The sequence below is a fragment of the Mauremys mutica genome, chromosome 4, assembly GCF_020497125.1.
Source record: "Mauremys mutica isolate MM-2020 ecotype Southern chromosome 4, ASM2049712v1, whole genome shotgun sequence".
Taxonomy (NCBI): Eukaryota; Metazoa; Chordata; order Testudines; family Geoemydidae; genus Mauremys; species Mauremys mutica.
In genome coordinates, this window is record NC_059075.1 from 28,915,552 (window position 1) to 28,941,837 (window position 26,286).

Here is a 26,286-nt window from a genome sequence, read left to right on the forward strand (position 1 = left end):
TCTTTTTCAATACAAAATTCAAAGCACCTACTAGATATCAGAGCAAAACTAACCGAGATGTCAGTCGTTCACTTATAGTGTGGGCAAAGGCACAAATGTACAGTATTTACTACAACAGATGTATTCTAATATGAAAAAATGCTATAAGGGATCCTGGGTATGCTACATTGTTGCTTTGTGTTGAGAACACTTTATTCAGCAAAACCACACAAAATCCATGGAATCAGAGTTTGGAAAAGGAAAAGTTCTCTTAGGTCATCAGGTCCATCTCCCTGTGAATGGATGGTTCCCCATGGTATTTTTTGTAGTGCTCTGTCTAGTGCCCATGGTACTCTTTCTAGTGCTCTGGCTAGCCTAGTCTTAAAGGTATAGGCCCAGATTTTACAAAGTGGCCACTCTCTTTGAGGGCCTGGATTTATGGACAACCAACTTGACACTGGATTTTGAAACTCTGGCCCAAAATAGGCTACCAGATTTAAGGGACTGTTTCACTTCTCAATAAATATAAAAGATGGGCCAAAACACAGCATATGGAAGCACACCCAGCCTCGGAAAACTGTTATGAAAATTTACTAGCCTCAACACAAAATCTGCTTGCCCACAGGTGGCAGTGTATTACCCAGGCAGTGTATTACCTATTTCTTGGTGGGTTCCTTTAAATTTCCTGGCACCAGCTCCACTGGGCATGTTTGCCAAAGTCTTTCAAAGTCAAAATGATCTTAAACTCAAACTTTGATAACCAACAGATTTCTTCCCAGTTCTCCTCCTGGCCGGAAGCATTTCTCACTTCTCTTCCAAGGTCTGGCAAGGAGAACCCAGGTCACACCTGCTCCTTCTGGGAGTGAGGGTTGAAGGATTACTAGCAGAACAATCTTTCCCTCTGCCTTCTCCCAGGGTTTGATTTTAACTGGTTGGAGGCTTGATTGGGAGAGAAAGGAGCATTGCCCCACCCTTCATTACAAGGCTCCTGGTGCCTTAAAGAGACAGTCATATCTTCTCATATCTTACCCCAGGACCTCTTCTCTGCCCACATCTGTCCCTGCTGTTCCTAGGGTTTTTATACAGTTGAAACTACTTGGAATGGGGGTAGCCTGGATCTTTCCTCTCCCCACTTCCTCTTTCCTGGAAGGGCCAGCATACCCTGTTACACTCACCCTCTACCATGATGATGATGAAAAAATTACTTACCTTTCGGAATGTGGGTGAGCTGAATTTTGCAACGCTGCCATGGATAGATAATTGCTGTAATGTCAGGTCAGATAGTCCACTCTCAATGCATCTGAATGACATGCATTAATGATAGCAGGAGCTGTACCTGCTCATCAAGGAAAGAATCAACCCACAGGAGAAATGATGGCATCATAAAGAATTATACTTTGACTTACAAAGAAATCGCCATTGTACTGTCCTAGCCCATATCAATATGCGATGTACAATACATTATGGCCAGAGATTGCAAAAGTGGCCTGTGATCATAGGCACCGACTCCATGAGTGCGCCAGGGCTGGAGGACCCATGGAAAAAAAATGAGTGGGTGCTTAGAACCCACCAGCAGCCATCTTCCCCCATCCCAGTGCCACCCGGCCGCCGGCGGCCCCACTGATCAACTTCTCCTCCTTCCTCCCAGGGCCTCTGCCCACCAGAGATCAGCTGTTCCACAGCATGCAGGAGGCGCTGGGAGGGAGGGGGGAAGAGCGGGAATGGGACGTGCTCCAGGGAGGGGGTGGAACTGAGTGGGAAGAAGCAGAGCAGGGGTGGAGTGGGGGCAGGAAGAAGCAGGGTGGGGGTGGGGGCTTGAGGGATGGGGTGGCGTGGGAGCGGGGTCTGGGGAGGACTGGGGTTAAGTACTCCCGGGGCAAAGAAGAAGCCAGCGCCTGTGCCTGTGATTCTAGGTACCTCAGGTTCTAGCGTGTTGTAATGGGCACCCAGAACTGCAGCACCCAGAGTTTGTGGCTTCTTGAAAAGTTTGGCCTAAATGACCTGCCTTTTGTTAAAACAGCCTGTGAACGCAAAAACATCGAAGCTGTGAGGATGCTGGTGCAGTACAATGCCGATGCAAACCACCGGTGCAACCGGGGATGGACTGCTCTCCATGAGGCCGTCTCTCGGAATGACATAGAAATAATTGATATCCTGATCAAAGGGGGAGCCAAGATTGAAAGCAAGAACACCTATGGGATCACCTCTTTATTTGTGGCTGCCGAGGGTGGGCAGTTAGATGCTTTGCGATACCTTGCCAAGTGTGGTGAGTACAGTGGTGCAGTTCATTTGCTTTATATATTATGGCCTAAATATTCAAAAATATCCACTAATTTTGGTTGGCTCAGTTTTTCAGTAGCCAACTGAGGACGAGGCCTAGTTTTCAGAGGTGGTGAACACCTCTTGCTCCCTGAAAGTTTCTAGCAAGAACAGTCCACATGGGTGAGAAAGGGTTAGAATACAGGTGCACAATGATTGTGCTTCTTCAGTATCAATGGTCACTCGATTTAGAAGCAATTTGGTGCCCTTACTTTGTGCGGCAAGGATAACACAAAAGTTTTCATGACTGTCACTGTACATGTGTATCCTAAAAATCCATTGACAGAAGAATAAGTCACAGACAGGGAAAGATAAGAATAAGGTCAGAGTTAAATGTTAGCCAAGCATGGTCTGCTCATGAATATTCAATAAGATATGACTTGGGCAAAGCTAGTTCGCCTCAAATATTGTATCACTTTGTCCTGTTTCCCATAATGTTGAAGGTTCACAATATGCAGTGCTGCTGTAGCCATGTCAGGATATTGCAGAGACAAGGTGGGTGAGGTAATATCTTTTATTGGACCAACTTCTGAAGTAAAATAAATAGATATTACCTCATTCACCTTGTTTCTCAGAAGGTCACAGGGAAGATATTCCAGAAACAATTTTTTTCCATGGTCGAGGGACTCCCTCTTGTGGCGTAGGGTAGTTCACTGAGGATCTAGTAGCAAAAACGAGGAGTCCTTGTGGCACCTTAGAGACTAACAAATTCATTTGGGCATAAGCTTTCATGGGCTATAACCCATTTCATCAGATGCATGGAGTGGAAAATACAGGTGCAGGTATAAATACATGAAAGGATGGGAGTTGCCTTACCAAGTGTGAGGTCAGTCTAACAAGACAATTCAATTAACAGCAGGATAGCAAGGGAGAAAAAATAACTTTTGAAATAGTAATGAGAGTGGCCCATTTCAGACAGTTGACAAGAAGGTGTGAGTAACAGTAGAGGGAAATTAGTATTGGGAAAATTAGGCTTAGGCTTTGTAATGACCCAACCACTTCCAGTCTTTATTCAGACCTAATCTGATGGTGTCCCATTTGCAAATTAATTCCAGTTCTGCAGTTTCACGTTGGAGTCTGTTTTTGAAGTTTTTTTCTTGAAGAATTGCCACTCTTAGGTCTGTTATTGAGTGACCAGAGAGACTGAAGTGTTCTCCTACTGGTGTTTGAATGTTATGATTCCTGATGTCAGATTTGTGTCCATTTATTCTAGTAGCTTTTAGCCATAGCCCTTGAGTAGGAGTTGTGGAGCCACAGGTCTTCAGTGGGAGCAATGAGGGGCACAAAGCTTCCTAGAGCTCTGCATCGTGCAGAGAAAGTGCAGCACTGTCCATCTGTAGGCGGGTGCAGCGTACACTCCCTTTCTCGGACAGCCAGCTCTGTTGGCTGACGAGATGGTAGGAGGGACCTTAGCTTGGTTTCTTCCCTCCCTATCCCTTTTCAAGTGGCTTGTGCTCCAGAGGGCAAGGATCAGTCTTTGAAATCTATGTGATTTTTGTCCAACCCTTTAGCAAGGGGCACAGAGGGGAGAAGACTTCTCGTACCTTCCACACTTGTACACCTGCATTGGGGCTGGTTACCTCATTATCCTCATTTTACAGAAGGAGATACCATACTCACCATTCCCACCTCATAGGGAGGTGTTTGTAAATCACTTTGTGGTTGAAAAGCACTAAATAAGTTTATTAGTGTTGGTGGTGGTGGGGGGGAGGATTTTAGAGTCCCTAGGTAAGGCCAAATCCTGCTCTCATTACTCATGTAAGGAGTTAGTCCCTTGGAAGTTACCACGTCTAGTGTTGTGAGTAAGGCAAGCAGGATATGGCCCAGGAAGAATATATTTCTTAGTCAGAGGAAGAATAAGAATATTTTGATTCTCATAATGAGTCAAGAAGTCACATCTCATATTACTTCCACCCCAGAAAGGCCTTTTAGAATCCAGCTCTCTCCTGTGGTCCCATGAGTCTTTGTGCTCACTTCTTCTCAGGTGGGTTCATAACCTTAAAATCTCTCTTACACATGCACCAGAGCAGATTCTTGGCACTTCATGATGCCTGTAAAACCAACCCTTTGGTTTCACCACCCCTTACAAAGAAGTGATAGTTTGGCCCCAGCAAATAAAGGGAGACCATGTTTAAGCCTATTAATTTCCAGTGCAAACAACAAATTTTATGTAGTTTATCAAATAATAATGAGCCAGATTCTCAGCTGGTATAAATTGGTAAGGCAACATTTAAGTTAATGGAGTTGCACTGATTTACATCAGCTGGGAATCAGACAATATGTGGTATGTTGGTATAGACAGATATAGTGGGCCTGATTCTCATTTACACTAAGGCCACTTACACCACTTTCATCATGTAAAAGCACCTTAAAAGTGGATGCAAATATAATTTACTCCTACTGTCTCCTTTACACAGCCTCCTTAAATGAGAATAAGTAAATGAGTAAATGAGAATCAGGTCCAACATATAGAAATATATTGATGAAATAAGAACTAAACTGCAATGAAGATAAGAAAAATCTCCAAAGAAAGATATGTGATTGTAAAAATACAGCCTGCAGTTATGGCTGATAGAGACCAAAAAAATATTGCTGGCTTTCCAGTTCACATTTTTAACAAGTCAGCTTTATGTGACATTGAAAACTAACCAGTTACTCCATCGTGATTTAAACACTGATTTGAATATGATTTGTGGTTCAACTCAATTACATGTTAGTATGCCCTTAAAGTTCAATTTTGAGGAAAATCCAATAAAACTGCCCAATATTTTCAAGCCATAAAAGACCTGCTGAGAACCTCAGTAATAATATAATTGTATTTTTACAATAAACAATGTTTGCCATAAATAAAAAAGAAAGATTTCATTTATTTCTCATTAAGAAAGTAGCCCTGTTTTGTGTTTTGTCATTGAAATTCTCCTGGTGTTTCAAGCTACAGTATCTTTAAATTGCCAAACAAAACACAGATGTTTCAGCTAGGGGGGAAATGTTCTCTTTGGCAGGGAGTTTTCATGCCCAAACAAAAGACTGATAGACTGTAGTTTTGTTTTGTTTTTTCTTATCAGAGTTTGGGAAGCAGAAAACCAATGAATTGTAATTCATTTTAGGATACCCATAGATCAGGCAGCCTGAAGGCAGAGTGGCACTGTGTATTACAATGGAAGCCCAGGTTTGGAAATTGACAGATTTTCAGGGCCTAAAATTGTGCCACAAAAATAACTACATTTCAACATGGTTGTGGCCCAACAGTATTTTATCATGGTTTATTTTTGCAGGTGTGCACCATGTAATAACTAGAGCTATTCAAATAATGCAAAAAATAAAATGAAATGCAAAAACCCTACCATGTTACAGAATCATCTTTTAGCCTGGGTATATGCACAAGGATTAAAACATGGTTCTTCAGCACAGGGTTATAAAACATGGGACTTTCTTTTCCCACGCAGGCAAGAAAAGGCCATGTTATAACATGATTTTTCCTCAATCATATTTAAACATGGTAAAGAAGATGATGTGGGTGGGGCTAGGCTTGTGACCAGGGCCGGCTCCAGGCACCAGCATTCCAAGCTGGTGCTTGGGGCGGCAATCTGCAAGGGGCGGCAGTCCCTGTTGTTTTGCCCCCAAGCAGCGCGCCGAATCGCCGCGGCGGACAGCAGGGGCAGTCCGTGTGCCCTTAGGGTGGCACACGCGTTTCCGCGGTGGCGGCAATTCGGCGTCAGCTTCTATGTTTAGCTGTCCGGGGCAGCTTCAGCTAAACATAGAAGCTGCTGCCGAATTGCCACCGCCGTGGAAACATGCCTGCCGCTCTAAGGGCACACGGACTGCCCCCGCTGTCCCCGGCGGCAATTTGGCGCACTGCTTGGGGCAGTGAAAACTGTAGAGCCGGCCCTGCTTGTGACCAGAATCTAACTGTAGACACCCTTTGTGGGTATTATCTTATGAGTACTACTGTTTAACCTCCCTTCCTATGTAGTATATCACCACTTTTATGCAATGGTTTGTCCTCGGTGGACTGGCTGGCCCCAAGGAATACCCTGTTACACTCAGTCCCTCAGCGCTGGGGAAAACATTTACCTCATAGCAAAAACACAGTTAAGAAGACATAAGCTGTTCTTTTATCGCCTTGCCCTCACTCTCACCCCACCCCAGAAAATGGTGTTAGGGAAATATGAGCAATCAATTGGCCTTAGTGGCAGTTTTGAAGTTGAAACCTTAGGCAAGTCATGGAGACTTGGGCTATTGATCCAAAATATGTTACACCTGATTCTAGCCATTTAGCTCTTCAATATTTTTTGTGTGCTCCTAGGTGCTGATATCAACACCCAAGCCAGCGATAGTGCCTCTGCTCTTTATGAAGCCTGTAAAAATGGACATGAAAAGGTGGTGGAGTTTCTCTTGTCCCAAGGTGCAGATGCTAACAAAACCAATAAGGATGGTTTATTACCTCTTCATATAGCATCCAAAAAAGGCAATTATGAGTAAGTTTTTGGTGTGTTTTTAATCACTTTATTGTATCGTTTTACCCTGTAGAAAGGAATTCAGATTTTTGTTAAATTAATGGCCCAGATCCTCCCATAGTGTACACCAGCATATCTCAAGTAAAGTCAAATGAGTCTGGGTTTCAAATACTAAACTCAAGGGTGGGTTTGCTGAGATGATATGAGCCAGTCATAGGGCCTTCCCTTCCACACCCAGGATGGCTTCTGCTACCTCAGCTGAGATATTACTTATTAGTGGTGGACCTCCAGAAGCAGAACATGTTGCCCAAGTCTTCAGTGTGTTCAGATTTTACCATTTATAGAGAAAAATAATTCAGAGACTGACAGGTGAGGAGTGGATAAATGAATCTCTATAGCATTAGAGAGACCACTGCTGGAATAGTGTGTCCAGTTCTGGTGTCCACACTTTGAAAAGAATGTTCAGAAATTGGAGAGTTCAGAAAAAAGAGCTATAAGAATGATTTGAGGTCTGCAGAACATGCTTTAAATTATAGTAACAGTCTAAATAAGCTCAATCTATTTTGTTTACAAAAGAGAAGGTTAAGAATTGACTTGATCATCTTCTCTAAGCAGGGGCGGCTCTAGCTTTTTTGCCACCCCAAGCATGGCAGTCAGGCTGCCTTCAGTGGTGTGTCTGCAGGAGGTCCCCGGTCCTGCGGATTCGGCGGCATGCCTGCAGGAGATCCACCAGTCCCGTGGCTTCAGCATACCCGCCGCCGAATTGCCAACAAATCTGCTGGATCGGCGGACCTCCCGCAGGCAAGCCGCTGAAGGCTGCCTGACTGCCGCCCTCACAAGGACCGGCAGGGCGCTCCCCATGGCTTTCCGCCCCAGGCACGCGCTTGGAGTGCTGGTGCCTGGAGCCGCTGCTGTCGCTACATGGGGAAAAGATTTCTGATAGATGGCTCTTTAATTGAGCAGACAAAGGCATAACAAGTTCCAGTGGTTGAAAGCTGAAGCTAGACAAAACACATTTTTAATCATGAGAGTAATTAACTATTGGAACAACATACCATAGGATGGGATAGATGTGTGTGGCCCAACAATATTTTATAATGGTTTATTCTTGCTGATGTGCACATTAAACCATGTAATGACTAGAGCTAGTCAAATAATGCCAAAAACCAATGCACTTTAAAACATTAAATCAAGGTTGGAAATCATTCTAAAAAATGTGCTCTTGTAGAAATCACTTGGTGAAATCTATGCAGTTATACAGGAGGTCAGACTAGGTGATCCTAATCATCTCTTCTGGCCTTAAATTCTATGGACCTATTCATTTTTTCATCAAAATCCCCAAATAAACAGTAGAATCATAAACTAAATACAGCTGCAAAATCTGTGTATGGATTTTTCCCATTTCATAATGCACGAAGAACTAAACTTTTTTGACAACACCATGTCTTTTATCCAAAGATCTCCATACACTTTGCAGACATTAATTAAAGTTCCCAATATTACTGTGATGTATGTAAGGATTGTTATTTTCTGTAACTGTACCTTTGTGGAGGCTGTATGTGCTAGGAGGCATCCCAGAATGAATTTATGTAATTGATGTATATATTGCTATAATGTAGGTAGGAGTAGCTATTATAGCCTTATGCTGGCATAACTCGGAATTCTCTCCAGGGTGTAAGTTAAAAAGAGATTTTCTTAAAAACAAACGTATTTTAAACTAGAAAAGGGTCAGAGGCAGAAACCCAGTTCCAGTCCTCCTTCCCTAAGCTTTGGAAAAGTGGCTCTGAATCTGAACGTCTATACTAAACCTGAAACAGACCTCTCAGTCTGAACACCCCCAAAACTTGGACAAGTTTAGCTTCAGCTCCAAATGTCTCCAGCTTGAGTCCAACCCCACTTTCAAAATAAGGGGCCTGATCCAAATCTCTCACCAGTCATTGCTGATTCCCATCAGTGCAAATGAGTTCAGAATTAAGTCAGAAGTCTTAATTCCTTCACACTTAAGAGGTTGAGCACATTTTTTGGTTTATAACTGCTGTGAACTGAAGTGAAACAAAAGTATCCTTTCTTTAGCAGCCAGAATCAAATATTTATCCAGATGACAAAGCTTTACCCCAAGTGGCCAGTCGTTCCTAATTTCTTTGGTATTCAATATAATAACACCCTTCATGGTGACCTCTCTTTATATTCCTGTGGATTTAATACGTAATTCTCCAGGAATTCCACACTCAGACTTGCTGCCAGAACACGGAGGCTTCAAAACGTCAAAAAGCCAAGAATGTGGTCCCAGGGCTCAACATTCAACTCTTATTGCTTGGTGTTTGTTTATGTTAAATGATGCCTTGTCAATATTAATGTGAAATGAATTTTGTTGGCATGGAATTCATAATTGTGTATGATCGGTATCGTGATCATAGCAAGATGTCACTTAACCCCTTTCTTCCCAGTGCTCAGGAGTGGTGGTGGAGATGGGCAGAATTTGTTCGTGATTTATTTTGACTTATTAAAGATAGCAGTCAATTGCTAGGTACATTTTTATTAGCATCCTATTATCTACAGCAGCTGGGAGGCAATGCAGCCAGCAGTGGCATTGGAACAATTTGTACAGTGGGGTGCTGAACAAAACCAAACCCCCTGTATATGATGGAAACCATTTCAAGCCAGGGGGCGCTGCACTCCCCGCATCCCTAGTTCCAGCACCCCTGGTAGCAGGTGGCGGAAAGGGTCAGGTGGGTAGGGACCATGGGCAATTCAGCATCACTTCCAGTGTGGGTATGGCACTCAGGTGGCTCTGTGCAGGAGGTGGCCTTGGGTTGTCATGTAAAGCAGTAATTGGCTTTGCTTGGCTGTCTCTCACTGGGAATAACACCTCACTTTTGAATAGGAAGTAGAGTCGGCGGCTGTGGTCATGCTGAACAGAGCCCTTGGGGGGTCAGAAAGAGAGAGGGGCGCCAGCTGCAAAATTAGGTTCCTGATACCGATTTTAGTGTTCCCCATCCCCAATCCTAAAATAAATGCAGGAGGCTTTGGATCTGGGCTTTGGGTTTGACACTTTAGCATGAGAGGGGACATTTGCAAAATTCAGATCCAGAGCCAAGCATGGATTTCAAACACCCTCGGAGTTCAGGGTTCTTCAGGCCCCTCTCTAAACGCTGCTGCATCCTTTCAATCAGATACAGAGAGCTGGGTTGAGCACATTCACTTCTTGAGCAAGAGAACAAAAGCAACCCTTAAATCTTAATAAAACCCAGTAAATCATGGGATGACTAATGCTGGCACTTGGCATGGTGTCACTGCAGTGCTGCATGTGCTTTTTTTGCTTTTATGGCTATTATGAAGCATTTGTTGGAGATGGATGGTAGCCATCTAAGCAGCACCCAAATTGCCTGGATTCTGGTGAGCATCTTTGTTACATGAGGTCAGTCTCTCCGCTTTGAGAAAGGCTCTGGGTAGAAATTTCCTCTGTAGGCTTTGGATCTTTTCCTTAAATAAAGACAAAACTTCTTCAAGTATATGACTAATGGTGTGGCTATAAACTTGCCATGGGAGACATCATAGTCCAACATGTAAATAGGCATATAAGGTTCTGCATGTCTCCAACTCTCATTTTAGTCCAAATAGAGGGGTCTTAGCACCACTTAGGAGTAGCTAAGCACATGGCATCATCAGATGCTTTAAAAGTCATAATAATTACTATTTAGTTGGATTTATCCTGTAAATATCCTGATCATGGGATATGCTGAGCAGCTGCCATTGCAGTAAAGCTAAAGATGGCCAATACCTTATAGAAGGCACCCAAATGTCTTGCAGGATTGGGCCCTAAATGGGTTTAAATGGGCCGTAAGTGGGTTTAAACGTTTATTGTTTATTTGTTAGTTGTGATGGCTTAGGAGGCACAAGAGATGAGTAAAGGATTGGGTTAGTTACTAATTAGTACTTATTCACCACCTGTGTATAATTGCTGAGCAGGGATGGATCCAGGCAACAAGATTCAGATCTAGATTCTCTCACAATACATTCAGATTTTGGGGGCTAGTCAGGAAATTTTTATTTCCCTGCAAAAAATGTCAATATACATGGTTATATTGAAAAAAATCAGTTTTTTGTCAAAAGCCCCAAACTCAAAAGTTGTTTTTTAAAATGTTGGCATTTGGCTATTGAGACCAGAAAAATTTTGGCCAGTCGGGCAAAAAAAATTAGTTTTACTGAAAACTTGATTTGCTGAATTTTTTCTGGTTTTGTTGCTAAAATTTTTCATATGGGGAGTTTTCAGCAGACCCTCACTATCTTTTTCTTTGGCCTCACTAACAGACATTTCCCATGAAGATGACCATTTTGACAGAAAAAAGCAGTTTTTCAATTAAAAAAATTGTTTTTCAAATAAAAAGGTTTAACCAGTGTTTTAGATCTGTTTAGAGCTAGATGTGTTTAGGTCAGGAATTTTGGTTTGATTTATTAGAGGAGGGGGGCAGATAGGACATTTGAATCAGGTTCAGATTCTGAACCACACAAAAGCTGGGGTGTTCTGACGTGCGGCTTTAGCTCAGGCACTTCTCTAGTGCTAAGTATTATTAATTATCCTACCCATAGTATGACTATTATTTTACTATTACTTGTTTTTATCCAAATCAGTGTTTACATCCCTAACTATCTTAGTTGGAATATGAGAGAAATGATTAAATGAACTAAAGTTTAATGTCACCTGATATAGTGTGTGTTAGTCTTCCATATCTCTGAATAAGCTTGCACACTTTATAGAAGCGTTATGATGAACTAGCTAGCATGTAGCAGTACCCTCCATGAGCTGGAATCAACACTGCTTATCTGCGTGTCAAAGATCAGGTGCTGCTATCACTTAACAGAGATTTTTCATTAGCTCAAGTGGCACAGGCTTATGCTTTTGCTTTGGGCACAGGATAATCTAATTTCTGCCCCCCACTGTTGCAAAATTCCAGATAGCTAAGATGCAGCATGGCTGGGTGCAAAATTATTTGCACCTTTAGACCCCCTTCTAAGGAGAATTTTGCATCATAGTCAATGTCTTTTCATTCACTCTTTACAAACATTCATGTATTTGTGGAAGGTAAATTTGAGGCCCATGAGGAGATTAGTTTAATCCCAAATTCATTTCACAAATGAACTAAATCTTTGTTGGACAACAGTGATTTATAACAGTTTGGTTCTCTAGTTCAGAGTACAGAAACTGTGTCATGTGATTGAGGTGATCACCCAGGTAAGGAGTTAGGAATAGCGAACACGCAAGGGAATACTTGCTGCATCCAACAACCCATAGGTTGAAGAATGTGATTCATAGAAAACATAAATCAAGTCTGAGGAGTGAATACATTAATAAAAAACCCAGTCTGCTATTGATTTGCTCTTCTGTGGTGCTCATCACTATTAGTAATCAAATGCCTCACAGACTACCATGAATTTAGACTCACGGGGTATGTGTACACAGCAACTAGACACCCACAGCTGGCCCATGCTAGCCAACTCGGGCTCTCAGGGATTAGGCTGTGGGGCTGTTTCACTGCTGTGTAGAAGTCTGGGCTCAGTCTTGCACTCAGACTCTAGGACCTTGTGAGGTGGGAGGAAAGTATTAATTATCCTCATTTTACAGAGAGCAATACTGAGGCACAGAGATTAAGTGGCTTGCCCAGATTTCCTGAGGCTTCCGACTAGTGCCATGACCAAAAACCCCACCTTCCTGTCTGCAGCTGATTTATAAGCAGGAAGAAGGGCTAAACTCACTGAATAAAATGTTCATTGCAAATTGCTTGCCCATGTCTAGTAACAACCATGAAGACCTAAAAGCAACCGTAGATTTGTTACTATATGTCTAATGCTCATCACACTTTTATTGTTAAGGCTGTAGAATGATGGCAGCTCTATTTGAGTTGTTAAGGAAGCACCATTGTTTCCAACAGAAATTCCTGTTTACTGAGGTTTATAATTTAGCTGTACATTTTTTCCCCTCTGGGCTAATGCTTGGCAATTTGCCTGGAAAACGGCTTTGGTTCTTTATTTTATTTTAATTCCTAATTGTCCTTTTGGCTCATCACAACCGGTCCAGCTTGGGTTTACTCCGATAGCCCCATGGATTTGCCCCTCCCAATACCCACAGAGTGAAGGGCTCCCGAGCAGTGCCCAGTGCAGGGAGTTGGATTTAGTACCAGAACTGTAACGTTGGCTTGGATCCTGGGACCAGATGAGCTCAGAACTGAGCTTCTGGCTTTGCCCTCTCTCTCGTTTGAAGCACTGTGAAAAATCAATGCATAGAAATGCTTCAGGGCCAAAGCTAATCCTAATTTTTAGGGACTAGAGTGAGACCTAGTGTGGGGGCAGATTATCCTACATCTGCCTACTGCTGAGTTCTTACTCCTTCCTCTGAAGCATCTGCTGCTGGCCATTGTCAGAGGTCTCTTGGACCAGATGGACATTGTGTCTGACCCAGTCTGGCAGCTCCTCTGCTGCTAACCCCACCCTGTCAGGATGAAAATGCACTGGCCGAGTTGTGGGGGAAGGGGCTGTATGGCTCATGCCTGTGTTATCAGACCTTCACCTTCATGAGCAGCTGGCTCACTCCCATGCTTATAACCGCCTCGCTATTATTTGCTGCAGATTGTCTAAGGCTAACAGCTATCCACTGAATCCCCTTCTTGCAGGATAGTCAAAATGCTGCTCCCCGTGACCAGCCGCACTCGGGTCAAGCGCAGCGGCATCAGCCCGCTCCATCTTGCGGCTGAGCGCAACAACGACGACATCTTGGAAGAGCTAATTGAGGCCGGCTATGATGTGAACACCACCCTCTCCTTTGAGAGAGCCCGGCTCTACGAGGACAGGCGCAGCACCGTCCTCTACTTCGCCGTCATTAACAATAACATCTACGCCACAGAGCTGCTGCTGAAAGCCGGCGCCAACCCCAACATCGATCTTATCAACCCCCTGCTAATCTCCATTCGCCACGGTTGCCTGAAAACCATGAAGCTGCTTCTAGACCACGGGGCGAATATTGATGCGTACATTTCTAGCCATCCCACTACTTTCCCGGCCACCATCATGTTTTCAATGAAGTACCTCAGTCTGCTCAAATTTCTAATGGATCTGGGCTGTGACGCCGACTCCTGTTTTAAGTGTCAGTATGGAAATGGCCCACATCCTGTGCTGGAACATAGAAGGAACAGATTGGATGATACCCCGGTGAACAAACAGCCAAACATAGTACAGGTAAGTGCTATCGAATCTAATCGATCTATGGCATTTATATGGCCACCATTAACATAGTATCTGAGCCTCTCACACTCTTTAATGTAATTATCCTCCCAACACCCCTATGAAGTGAGGCAGGGCTATTCTCCCCATTTGACAGATGGGGAACTGAGTCACAGAGAAGCTAAGCGACTTGCCGAAGGTCACACAGGAAGTCTGTGACGGAGCTGGGAATTGAAACCAGATCCTCAGCTAGTGCTCTAACCACTGGACGAGTCTTCCTATGTAGGCATTGATACCACTCTCTTTGCCTTGGTATCTGAGCTATCATGAATTAAATTACCTCTCTAGGTAGCACCCCCTATTTCCTCTGGGGGGTGGGCAGAAGAGATCTACCTTGAAACATTTTCTATTTTAGACTCTTTCAGTTATAAATTGACTGGTAAACTTTGAACATCGATTGGGTGCTCTATTGGACTCATCCCCCAATGGTCCATTGGATGATGTGTGGTCTGTTGTTCTAATGTTCCACCGTGTGCCAAAAGAGTGTGCTCTTTTAGTGGTCTGTGCCAGCGGTTCTGAGGCCAGCCTATGACAAAAGGGGCCATGCTGCTGTTTTCTGGGGCTGGAGTGATGTTTGATACAGACTCTACCCTTCTGATTAAAATCAAATTTGGTTTCTAGCCCTTCTGGTTGGGAGGGTAACCTAGTGAATGATCATAATTGCAGTAATTTGTTTCACTGAATGTATAGCATTAGAGAAAGTGCGAGTTATAATATTAGCAACACAAGTAACTTATAGTTGAGGTTCTCAAAGCCATCTAGGGGAGTTAGACACATAGGCTGATATTTGCAAATCCACTGAAGGGATTTTGATGCCCAGTTGCTGTAAATTAGCCATATTTCTGATATAGCCATATTTTTCAGACATATCTTCCACTATCATTAATGAAAGATTCCCCTAGACTGCTTCGAGAAGTCTGATTATACATTTTCATATATTTTAAAAAGTGAAATGATCAAAATGATAGGCACTGAATGGAAAGCCTTTTTTGGCCATATATGGAACAAGCAGCGTTAAGCAGTTAGCAATTATATATTTTGGAGTTTGGGGGGTTGTTTATTTGCTTGCTTCTTTGCGACAGAAATGCCACAAAGGATTCTGAAATCAGGGATTTTTATCCCTTTCCTTTTTCTTTTCCCCTGAGCAGCTTCATTTTTTATTATTATTTATTTTTAGTGGTAAATTGCATTTGAGGAAAGAATGGGGTTTCAGGGATAGTGAAGTTGCTGGGAGTGTGAGAGATGATGCTATTGTTGTAGGAACAACTGGGGGACCCCCCCACCCAGTATTTTCAAGCATCACAATGTATGCGTGTGTGGCAAGGAAGTTGGGAAGGATCCTCTTATCTTGCACTCAGCCATCTGCTTATGTCCCCACCCAAAACTGTCCCCACCCAAATTTGCAATGCAACATGCCACATTATAAGATATCCTGTGACAGCCCTTCCCCCACGAAGTCACAAGGAAGAAGTGGCTCCCATTGATCTGTAGGACACATTCTGTCTGGTTTAGTATCAGCTTATAGGGGGTCAGACGAAAGTCCATCCAGCCCTCTCTGCCCAGATGTATGGTCACTGACCAATGGCCTTTGAGGATGAAAATAGTAAAGGAAAGAGAGTAGGGGATCCCAGGAATCTAAAGGTATTTGCAGGACCCCACAGCTCCTCCTGCAAAAGATCTTTTCTTCAAGACAAATCTAGAGCGAAAAACCTTGCTGAAGAATGTAGGAAAGGTACACCCATAATAGCAATACACTGGTCCCAAACTAAGCGTGTGCCTGTCGCGAGTGGATGTACTGAGGCAGGTATCACTTGTTTATCATGGTTTTCTTCAAGAAAATAACAAAACATGGCCCATCTAGTACACAAGACATGGCTGGAACTCAACACAAAGTGTAGTGATTAGAATTCTAAGGCCAGAAGATGGGTTTTGTTTATACCCATCTATGATTTCCAAGCAACTCAGAACCAGCTCACATTTTACCCATGCAAATAGCTCATTTCCCATTCTGGGTCTCAACTATTATAATTATTCTAGTGCCTAAAATTGTGCTAGGTGCCTCACAAAACTAAATCCCTGCCCTGAAGATTTTGCAGTTTAAACTTGCCATAACACAACTAGTTAAAGTCATGTAAAATCCTACCTGTGCCTAAAGTAAAGGAGAAATCACTGAGCATAGAGGGCATTTTCCCTCATCTTGTTATAAAATTGTTATAAAATTTGCTTCTTGGGACTAGGGGATTGGTTAATAAAAGATAGGTGCATATGGTTTATCTTGTTAATATTTTTGTATACCTTTATACTTTGAAATAAAGCCCAGGAGATCATTTAGGACTTTTGTCATTAAACTTCACATAAATTACATGCACTCATTATTTCAGTCATATGAGATTACCTGAAATTACAGGCATCCCAGACTTTTCACCAATAAGTATTTACGGACCAAAAGCTGATAATAGATCTGAATTATTAATCTTTCCCCAGAAAAGATAACTAGGTATCAGAAGATGAACTGAAAAGTACATCACTACATATTATTACTATTGTTGCTAAAGTTTATTGTTCCAATCTACAGTACTTAAGACTTCTACGAACATTAGGATAGGGAGATCAGTCTACAAATATATTAGTTCATGATTCCATAAAATGTTTCATTTACCCATGTAAAAGGGAAACAATTGGTTTCTTCTCAATTCATGTATTTGAATTAGAATGTTAGAAATATGAAGATGAAGAGTAATTCATTGTAATGCCACTAGAGGGAATTTACCTTTTGTAGGCCTGGCTTGACATGAGTAATTGGACATGGCAAGGCCTCGTTTCTTGGGACACTGGATTGGGGAGGTAAATGGATCAGCAGTTGGAAACAGAATGTCTGTACTAGATAAGATAAGGGGGAACACCCAAGGAACCATTTTGAATGGACAAGATAAAAATGGATGAGATAAATTAGGAATGTAAAGATGAGGTAAAGAGTCAGTTGTGCATGGACAGTGCACGTGTAACTCATGTCTACTTGCTGTGGTGCTCTGTCCCCCTCTAGTGGCACCTAGACCATCTAGAGATTGATAAGTCCACTACAGTTTTGGCACAGAGCCATGTGGTTTTTAGCTCATGCAGTAGAGGCTCATACACTAAGCTTCAGATGTCCCAGGTTTGATCCCGTCTGCCAAGCACCGGGGTCTATGGGCATTACACATGCTGTACAGAAATTGGTTCCTACAGAATAACCAAGCCAATCCCAAAACATGTGATGCAATGTATAGTCAATGCAACACAATGTGTAAATGTAATTGAAGGCAGAGGTTTGCTGTGTAACTCTGGATGTGTGGTATACCCATGCCCCTCCCGCCCATGCTTGAGTCTAACCAACTCAGCATAGCTTTGCTCTCTGCCAGATTAAGGACCCTGAGTGATGAGACTGGAGTCAAACGGAGTTCTTAGGGAGCCAAATGGAAGAGGTCTTGGGGGAACCCCAACACCTTTGTGCAGAGAGTGAAGTCCAGATTGATACCAGTCCCAGTGTAATTTTGTTTCTGTAACGCTCACATTTCCTAGGGTTGCACTCTGTGGTTCCTCCCCCTCCCCCGCCCAAACATTTTTGATGAGTGTTTGAATGTTGTCTGTGTATGTGCAGAGAGGGTAGCAGCCAGAGGAAAGAAGAATAAGAACATTAGACACAGGATCTGCTTCTGTATTGTCTTGCACGGTGTGTCGTCATTTAAACCTGGATAAAGTGGGTAGAAAGTGCTGCCATTTGGATGTGGTAGCACTTTACACTCACTTTGTGCTCCCTTTAGGCAGGCTCAGGCCCATGTAGCCCAAACAGTGCTTCCTATAGCCAGGAGAAGAGTAGGAGACCCACTGAAGTCCACTGGGGACCTTGCAACACAGATCTAATTTACTTGGAAAACAGTCAGATACTTTGGTGATGGTCATAACACAGCCCCCTAAAAGAAATAGACGGATGGGGTTAGATTTATGTAGAAAGATAGGCCATATTTTTTAAATGGGTGCTGAAAGTAAGGCTTCTAAGATTGTATTTAGGCATCTAAATGAGTGGCCTGATATTCAAAGGTGCTGAGAGCCCACCAGCTTCCACTGATAATGAATTTTTCCTGATTCAGGAGAAAGTAAGGGGGACTGCAGGCTTTGGCCCCATATTAGGCCCAGTTTGTTTTCCGACACAGAATAACCTACATAGTGAAGCAAAAGCTTCATGTGGTTTATCTTGTAGCAGCTCCACTAGACTGGCCCTTGGCCAGGAGTTCAGCTCCCCCACAAACCTACAGATCTCAGGGAATCTACTGGAGGCGTTGTCCTTCCATGTCGAAGACCTGTGCCCCTGCACTACCAACCCTGACAACTGCTACCTCAGACTTTCCCCAAACTAGGATCCCAAAGAAGAGAAATGGAACATGCTAAGGGTGATAGAGCCTAAGATTGTTCTGACTTTAAAGCAGATTCTCTGCTGGTATCCAGGGGAAGCTGTGGGCTCTCATCCAAGCACCCAGCCACTCATGGATCCTTGGCTACCCTGAGGACCCTTATTGAATGACAAAGGATACTGAGGCCCTATAGGTGGTTGACACCTCTTCCATGCTCCAGAGCCAGGAATCCACTGGGATTTTGTTTCATTCACCCACAGTGGGAGAGGGGGTGATTTTTCCCTCAGCAGCAATAAGGGGGTTTTAGCAGAAGTTTTCATAGGAAAAATTAAGAACTGTCTTTATCCATGGTATGAAGGCGTAACCAACATGATGGCCTAACAGTCTCTCCCCACAAGGAACTTATCAATTTCACACTGACTGCAGTAGCTCTGGCTTTTGTTTCAGTTTTGTGATATGGTGTCTGCTCCGGAGATGAATCGCTGGGCCGGGCCTATTATCGATGTTCTCCTGGATTATGTGGGCAACGTGCAGCTCTGTGCCCGGCTAAAGGAGCACATAGACAGCTACGAGGACTGGGCAGTCGTTAAAGAGAAAGCAGGTATGATGCTGGGCTGAATTACATTACACAGGCCAGAATTAGTACCCAGGAAATCACATTGCTGGGGGATGGCCTGATGGTCATAAAAAGCTTCAGCCAGTCAGAAACCACCTTCTTTCACAAGTAGGATGTTCTATCATTGGATCCCTTGTGGAAAGGTAGGGTAGGTCTTTAGTGTAATTTCTACTGAACTGTATTTGGTTTCAACCTTATTAAGTTCTATAAGGTTATCCCAGAGGGTTGAATGCCTTTCTGAGCCATAGTTTTAGCTAGTATAAATTTACATAGCACAACTGACTTTAATGGAGCTAAGCTGTTTTACACCAGCTGAGGATCTGACGCACTGGGTCCAAGCCATCCCTGATTTCAGTGGATACACACTAGGGATGAAAGTGGGGCATTAGGTCTATGCTCTACATCAGTCAAAACGGAGCAGGTCAATAATCCCCCCCCCCGCAGGCACAGGCAGCCTGAAATGCAGCAGTATGATACTAATACTTTGTCCTTCTAAAGCATGTTTCATCTAAGGATCCCTAGGGGCTTCACAAACATTAACGTATTGAGTCCCACAGCACCTCGGGGAGCCAGGTAAGTAATAGTGGGAAACTGAGTATAATTAAGTAACTTGCCAAAAGCCACCCAGCAAGACAGTAGCAGAGTCTGAGATGGATTGCAGGAGTCCTGACCTCTAGTCCCCTCTCTCTGCACTATACCTAAGTGCCTGGCAGCCACAGATCCCAGTGAGACTTCGCTGTTCCAGAAACAAAGAGCCCCTTTTGTGCTTATCCCTCACGCTTTCCTCTGGTTTATATTTGCATCTCCACCTTTTTGCTACGCTGCGTTTGCATTAGGGGGTCAGCTCTAATGACAGCTGAGCTGGCAGATCCTCACGGCTGGCATTTTGTAATGCAGGGGATTACTTGGTGACTTGGCTCATTGGCACAAGGGTTCCCCCTGTTCCCCCTGCACACTTACAAATCTCCTTTCCAGGGGATTCTTTCAGCCCCCTTCAGAATCCTGGGGATCCCAACCCCATTTCCCCACCCACCTGCGAGGCCTCATCTTGTGCGTACCATTGTTCTGGCCAAGGAGGGCTGAGCGTGGTTCCTGGTCGAGCCAGAGGGGTTGCCACAGAGCTATCTGAAGTATTTCCTCTCTTCCGCCTCACATTGTGTCTCAGCCTGAGACCAAGGGACATAGCTCCCAGCCCCATATGGCGGTGTGATGCATTAGCACAAGGAGCCAGCTGTCCTCTCCCTGACAGGTCTGAACCTAGAACTCCACAGGGCTGCAATGTCGGGCAGACTGGATGCAGGCTGTGGTTAGTGCAGGACGTGTATTAAGGTGCAAACTCTCAGCTGAGTTGCGTGCTGTGCAGAGGATGTACACACCATACATGGCTCACTGCACAGTTCATCCCCTTTGACTGCACTGACTCCGCTGCTGGGGGTCGTTCCTCCACAGCCCCTAATAAATGTAATGGCTCAGCATGTGAGGCACTGACCTAGCTTAATAACTCAACTGATCTGAAAATGCCCAACTAACATTTAAGTCCTGTCTCTTTTCCAGAACCCCCCAGGCCTCTCGCTCACCTTTGCCGGATCAAGGTTCGAAATGTGATTGGGAGAAACCGCATTAAACTGATTGACACTTTGCCTTTGCCGGGCAGACTGATTCGATACCTGCAGTATGATTATTCACAGTGACCTCGTGCAAACCTGGTGATCAGCAGCTTCCTTGTGCAACAACCCAATTCATTAGAGAGAAGAGTATTCACATGATCATGTTGAACGGACTGCATGATGGGAAGGAACCTGTGTCACATGTCACACAGGATCACCCCCTAGCTAATCTGTGTGCATTACAATGCTGGAAAGGGAGAGAGAAGAAACGGAGAGTGAAAGACACAGAGTGACAGAGACAAGGACAGACGATCCTTTGATTTTTTTTCCCAAAAGAAAACAAGAGCTTTGGAATGTTACACACCTCAGAGATCCGTAGGGAAGGGGACAGGAAAGCCAGCACTGAAAAACTAGCAGAGTCAAAGCCCCATGACATTGTGGGATTCAAAAAAGACCTGAGGGTCTTTCAGAGGTTAAAGTTCTTCAGTGCTCAGGAGTCAGTAATTGTCAAGAATCTGCATATCTGGGGAAACAATCACGTTTCCCTGAGTGTTATTTTGTTTTCTGTCATGTTAGACTGAGCCGTTTGCTGGTTGCTAATTCTCTGGTACCTTGACATTATCTCTCTCGCCTATTTATTTTGTTTCTTTGGCCTTTTCCCTTGATTTCCAACTGTTCAAAACTCAGAGCTTTTGAGAAGATTTTTTCTCCCCAACAAAGACATTTTGTAAATATTGGTTCAAACCAAGAAGACTTGACTCATCCTAAACTCCTGTTAAAGTCAGTGGACATTTTATTTGAGTAAAAATACCAGGACTGAAGGATTTAGCTCACAGTAAATACTGTTTGTGGTATATTAAATGTGCATAAGAAGTAGGGTTCTGGTATAAGTGAATTTCTGCAGTAAAGATCCAAAAGCAATTCTGAATTACTTTTAACTGGTGTAAATCCGAAATAGCACCACAGAAGTCAATGGATTGTCTCCACCATAAAATTGCTATGAGAGCAGAATCAGACCCTGAAGTTCAGGTGACAGATTTTAGTGAAGCCAAGACACTGAGCTATTGTTACTTGTAGAAGAGTGAGATTATTTCAAAATTATAAACACTGGCACTAAGATTTTCAAAAATTAGGCTCCTATGTCCTTATTTATGCATTTAAATAGTGCCAGATTATGATACACTTACACTGAACCAGGGCCGGCTCCAGGCACCAGCGCAGCAAGCAGGTGCTTGGGGCGGCCAATAGAAAGAGGCGGCATGTGTTCGGGTCTTCGGCGGCAATTCTGAAGTGCCGCCGATCGCGGCTTCTTTTTTTTTTTTTTTCGCCGCTTGGGGTGACAAAAACGCTGGAGCCGGCCCTGCACTGAACATTTACTTATGCCACAAGTAAGTTCACTGAAGTCAGTGAGGGGACTTGTGCAGTAAGGTGCTACTCAAGGAAAATTACAGTATCATAATTTGGCCCTAAGTGGCCTGAATTGCAAAAATGCTGAGTACCCGGAAGCTCCCACTGACATCAATGGAAGCTGCTAGATTTCAGCCCCTTTGAAAATCAAATAATTTATTTGGCACCCAAATAAGGATTTACATTAGACCCCTATCTTTGCAAATCTTGGCCTAGAAATATACAGGCTCTTTGCCCTCTAATTGTAAACACAAAAGGAGTTTTGGGCTCCAGTCTGATTTGGATTCATACCAGAGATTATCTGCACGTCCAACCATACATACATTAGGTATGGTTTTGTGTGTTGACCTGCCCACCAGCTACTGATTCAGACAGAAATCTAAGCAAAGCAGGGGAAATACAGTTATTTGTGACACACAGGTTTCTTCTTAGAGACTTGTACACCTTACCACAAAACTATAAGTGTATTGCACACATGCATGTCTGTTTTTGCCCAAAGTTTGGGGTGAAATTCCACAAGCGCTGCAAGGTGTGGGATGTAAGCAACAGTAGCAACAACTGCAGCTAATTGCACCGCTGTGTGTTGACTGTCCCCTTCCAAAATGCAATGGCAGTTGAGAAACCAACGCCGTTTCAATTCAGATTGAGCTGTGATCCTCTAGCAGAGCTTTGAAGAAAGTGATTAGTGCCTGGCCAGCTCCTCAGCTGGTGAAAATGGGGAAAGCTCCACCCATTGTCTTCATTTACTCCCACTTATGTTCTGGCCCCTCATTCTCAGGTCTAACAATGATGCTGACCATTCTTCCTCCTCCGGTGGGTATCTCCTGCTTTGGTGAACTACACTCCAGACAGGTTGAAAGTGAGATGAAGGACAGAAGAGATGCCAAACAACAAGCTATTTCCCATTCCAAAAACAATGATGGGCCAGATCCTGCAAGATGCTGAGCAGCTCGATATAGCAACCTCAGAGGGAAAATAATTCAGAACAGGCACCTGCTCTGCAGCTAGCGTAAATGGGCACAGCACCCATTACTCCAGGGGAATAGCACCCATTTATACCAGCTAGGATCCAGCCTTTGGTGTTTGCAAACAGTTTGCTGGAGGGAGCTCTGAAAATCACCCCTGCTGTCTGGTAACTCATCCCAGCAGCACGGCACCTCAGAGAATATTTACATAATTCTAAGAAAACAATTTTTGACCACTTAAAACTCCCCAAATTTCCCCCTTTCAATAATGAACCGTAATTTGCCAAGAAACAAACATACAATAAAGAATCGGAAAAAGACCCAACCTGGGAGCCCTCCTTGTGAGCCCAGGCATATTACCGCTGGCCTGACAGGAAGCTGCTGAGACACAGCCTTGCTTTTGAATATTTAGCATGAACATCCTAGGTGAACAGATGCATGGCCTGTCCATACAGCCCTTACTTATGCTGGTGAACACTTACTTCATTGAAGAGACTAATGCCTGTGAATAAAGTGCACACCCACATGTGAAAGGATTCCACAGGCCAGCTCCCGTAGTCCTAACAGGACTGTGTGAACTAAGGAGCTTTTGATATACAGAAAAATCACCTGGTTAGCTGACATAGCTCACATCTATGTGGGTTGAGCATGGAGGGCCTGGTTCTTGCTTACTTCCATTATTATAAATTCACAATGTAAGTCATTGTGAAATTGAAAAAATACTTTGGAGCCAAGGCTTTGGAACCAGTTCAGTAGTTCCAATATGCGGTAAATTGGTATATTTTTATGCATCAGAGCAGACATCTGAAATTAAACCAGTGTCACAGGCTAGAATCAGACTGAGTTGCAAACAGATATTGATACTGAAACCCGGCATGGTGATGGTTTACCTAAATAGCTATTTGTTGTATAATCAGATTATCTGAGGCCACTTTTCTGATAGCATTATTTGAAATCACAAACGGTGTATATACAGCAGTGTTGGGATTTCATAAGCAATCCAAAGCTGTGGAATACTATGGAGATGAAACCTTTACATATGCAAAAGGCTCATGGGATGCAGGGTTGTTCTGTTTTGTTGAACTTGGAAAAACTGAAACTGGGTATGGGTTGAGCAAAAGACATATTACTCCTTAATTGGATACCTACAGGCCTGATTGCTCTATCATATTTGTATCGATCAGGCGTACCGCCACTGAAATCAATAGAGCTACCCTAGTATAAAATGAGTGCAAGCGAGAGCAGAATCAGGCCCATACTGTGCACATAAACTGAGGAGAGATCACTCCATTGGAGATTTGACCTGGCAATCACAATATCACTTTATCCTTTCTGCTTGACCCTCACTGCCAGCCTTTCCACAGTTAATTTACATTTATTTGCACTAAAACAGGGCAGGCTACCTCTCTCACACCTGATGTCCTGAATCTGTACAAATTCTCTTTTCATTTATAAAAATGAATACAGCTGTATAGAAGTCATTGTGAAATTGAAAAAATACTTTGGAGCCAAGGCTTTGGAACCAGTTCAGTAGTTCCAATATGCAATAAATTGGTATATTTTTATGCATCAGGACAGACATCTTCAGTGATGAGAATTGTTGTCAGCTGTTCCAGGAATATTAAATGGCCAGAATACTGTACTTTTTTATTGCAACATGTGCAATTCACTTTATGTTCTTGTGCACTTTTTTGTACAAAAGCTTTTTCAATCGTTTTATTATTTTTTGCCATTATTTATAAAAATATAGTGTGGGTTTAATATTTTACATTTGCATTATGTTTTAGCAAATGGTGGCTTTCCGGTGTTATGTTTTTCAGCTTCTAAACAAAATGCAAATAAACTAACATTCTAAAATGTTACCTGCTGCACTGAGGACCTAGACAAAGAGGTATCTGGGGAAAGTTTGAACCAATCGAAGCAGTGATAAGTAATAATCTAAACAGTAGTCACAGGAAGAGGAGACTTGTATTGCTGGAGGAGAGGTTGTAGCTTCCCAGAAGACTTAAGAAGAATGTCTCACACAAACCTCTTCAGTTACTTCAGCTACATGTAACGATGTCATTCGAGTTCTGGAGCACTGCTGCTTCACTTCTTAGAATACACCAGAACTCCATGAAAGGTCCCAGCCCTGGAACTAGAACCGTCCAGAAAATGGGCTTCCTGTTTGGCTTCGTTCCAAATTTAGCTTCCAAAATTTGGCTTTGTTCTAAAGTTGCAAAGAAAAATTACACACACAAAAAATAAAAAAATTATAGAAATGTTTCATTTTGACATTTTGTTCCAATTTTGACTTTCTAAAGTTACCGTATTATAGTGCGATCCAGGATCCTACAAAAGGAAAAGTTCTAAATGAAAAGTCACTTAAAAATGAAAAAAAAACCCAGAAGTCGTTTGACATTGTCAGAACTCTCCCTCCCCCACCCCATTTTCCTCTGAAATGACAGTGACCCAGTTTCATGAAGTGTTTCCATTTTGATGGAACCATACATTCTGAAGTGGTTCCAGAGAGCCAGGTGCTGATCCCAGGCATCCTGCCTGCTGGCAGCTGGGCATCACTCCAGTGAAGCTACTCGGGGTTCACACAGCTGTGACTGTGTTCAGCATCTGGCCCATTGGTTTCAGTCTGACTACAAGTGTGAGTAAGGGTCACTCATGTGAGAAAGAGCTGCAGGAACCCCTTGTCTGTAGCTCTGCACCTTGCCTCTCTTGGGCCCATTTCTCCTCCTAAGAGGAAATTTTGCATTTCACTTCAATGGATGCAGGATCAGGGACACTGCCTCTTCATGGAGTCTTTTCTGAAGACAAGGAGGAGGTATTGACGTATGATAGAGGAGCCAGACCCACACTTCCATGCTGGCCCCCAAGACTCTATGGATCTGATTCTTCTGGATCTTGTGCTATTATTTACAACTATGCAAAGCTGGTGAAATGCTACCAAATCAGAGAATCGTATTGTATAACGCCTTCTTTGTACAGGTGTAAATGACTGAACAAGGAGAAGGAAGTTAAGGCTCAAGCCTGGTTCATCTTTCATGGTGTTACTTTTAGACTACAGGAATAACCCACTGTGGCTTCACTTCTGCACAGGCTACTCTCAGGGTTACCATTGAGATGGCTGGGAAGAATGGGCCCACTGGCCAGACAATTGTCTGCATGCCCTTAATAAAAGTTGTAGGCAGTATACAAGGCCAGACCCTCAGCTGATGCATATGGTCTAATTCTCCTGTCACTTTTATACAGGGTAGCTCTATTGACCTCAGTGATTTACAC

At 43.3% G+C, this 26,286-nt stretch overlaps 1 protein-coding gene across 1 annotated transcript in view; it reads left to right on the forward strand.

The window, feature by feature from the left end:
- The window catches only part of ASB2 (ankyrin repeat and SOCS box containing 2), a 41,206-nt gene extending 16,157 nt beyond the window's left edge, over positions 1-25,049 (forward strand). Inside the window, exons 6-10 of the mRNA XM_045014784.1 lie at positions 2,000-2,245; positions 6,605-6,776; positions 13,424-13,985; positions 18,866-19,019; positions 20,589-25,049. Of these exons, the coding sequence (XP_044870719.1) occupies positions 2,000-2,245; positions 6,605-6,776; positions 13,424-13,985; positions 18,866-19,019; positions 20,589-20,725 (1,271 nt within the window). The 3' untranslated portion in view covers positions 20,726-25,049. The remainder of the gene's footprint in view (positions 1-1,999; positions 2,246-6,604; positions 6,777-13,423; positions 13,986-18,865; positions 19,020-20,588) is intronic.
- The last annotated feature ends 1,237 nt before the right edge of the window (positions 25,050-26,286 follow it).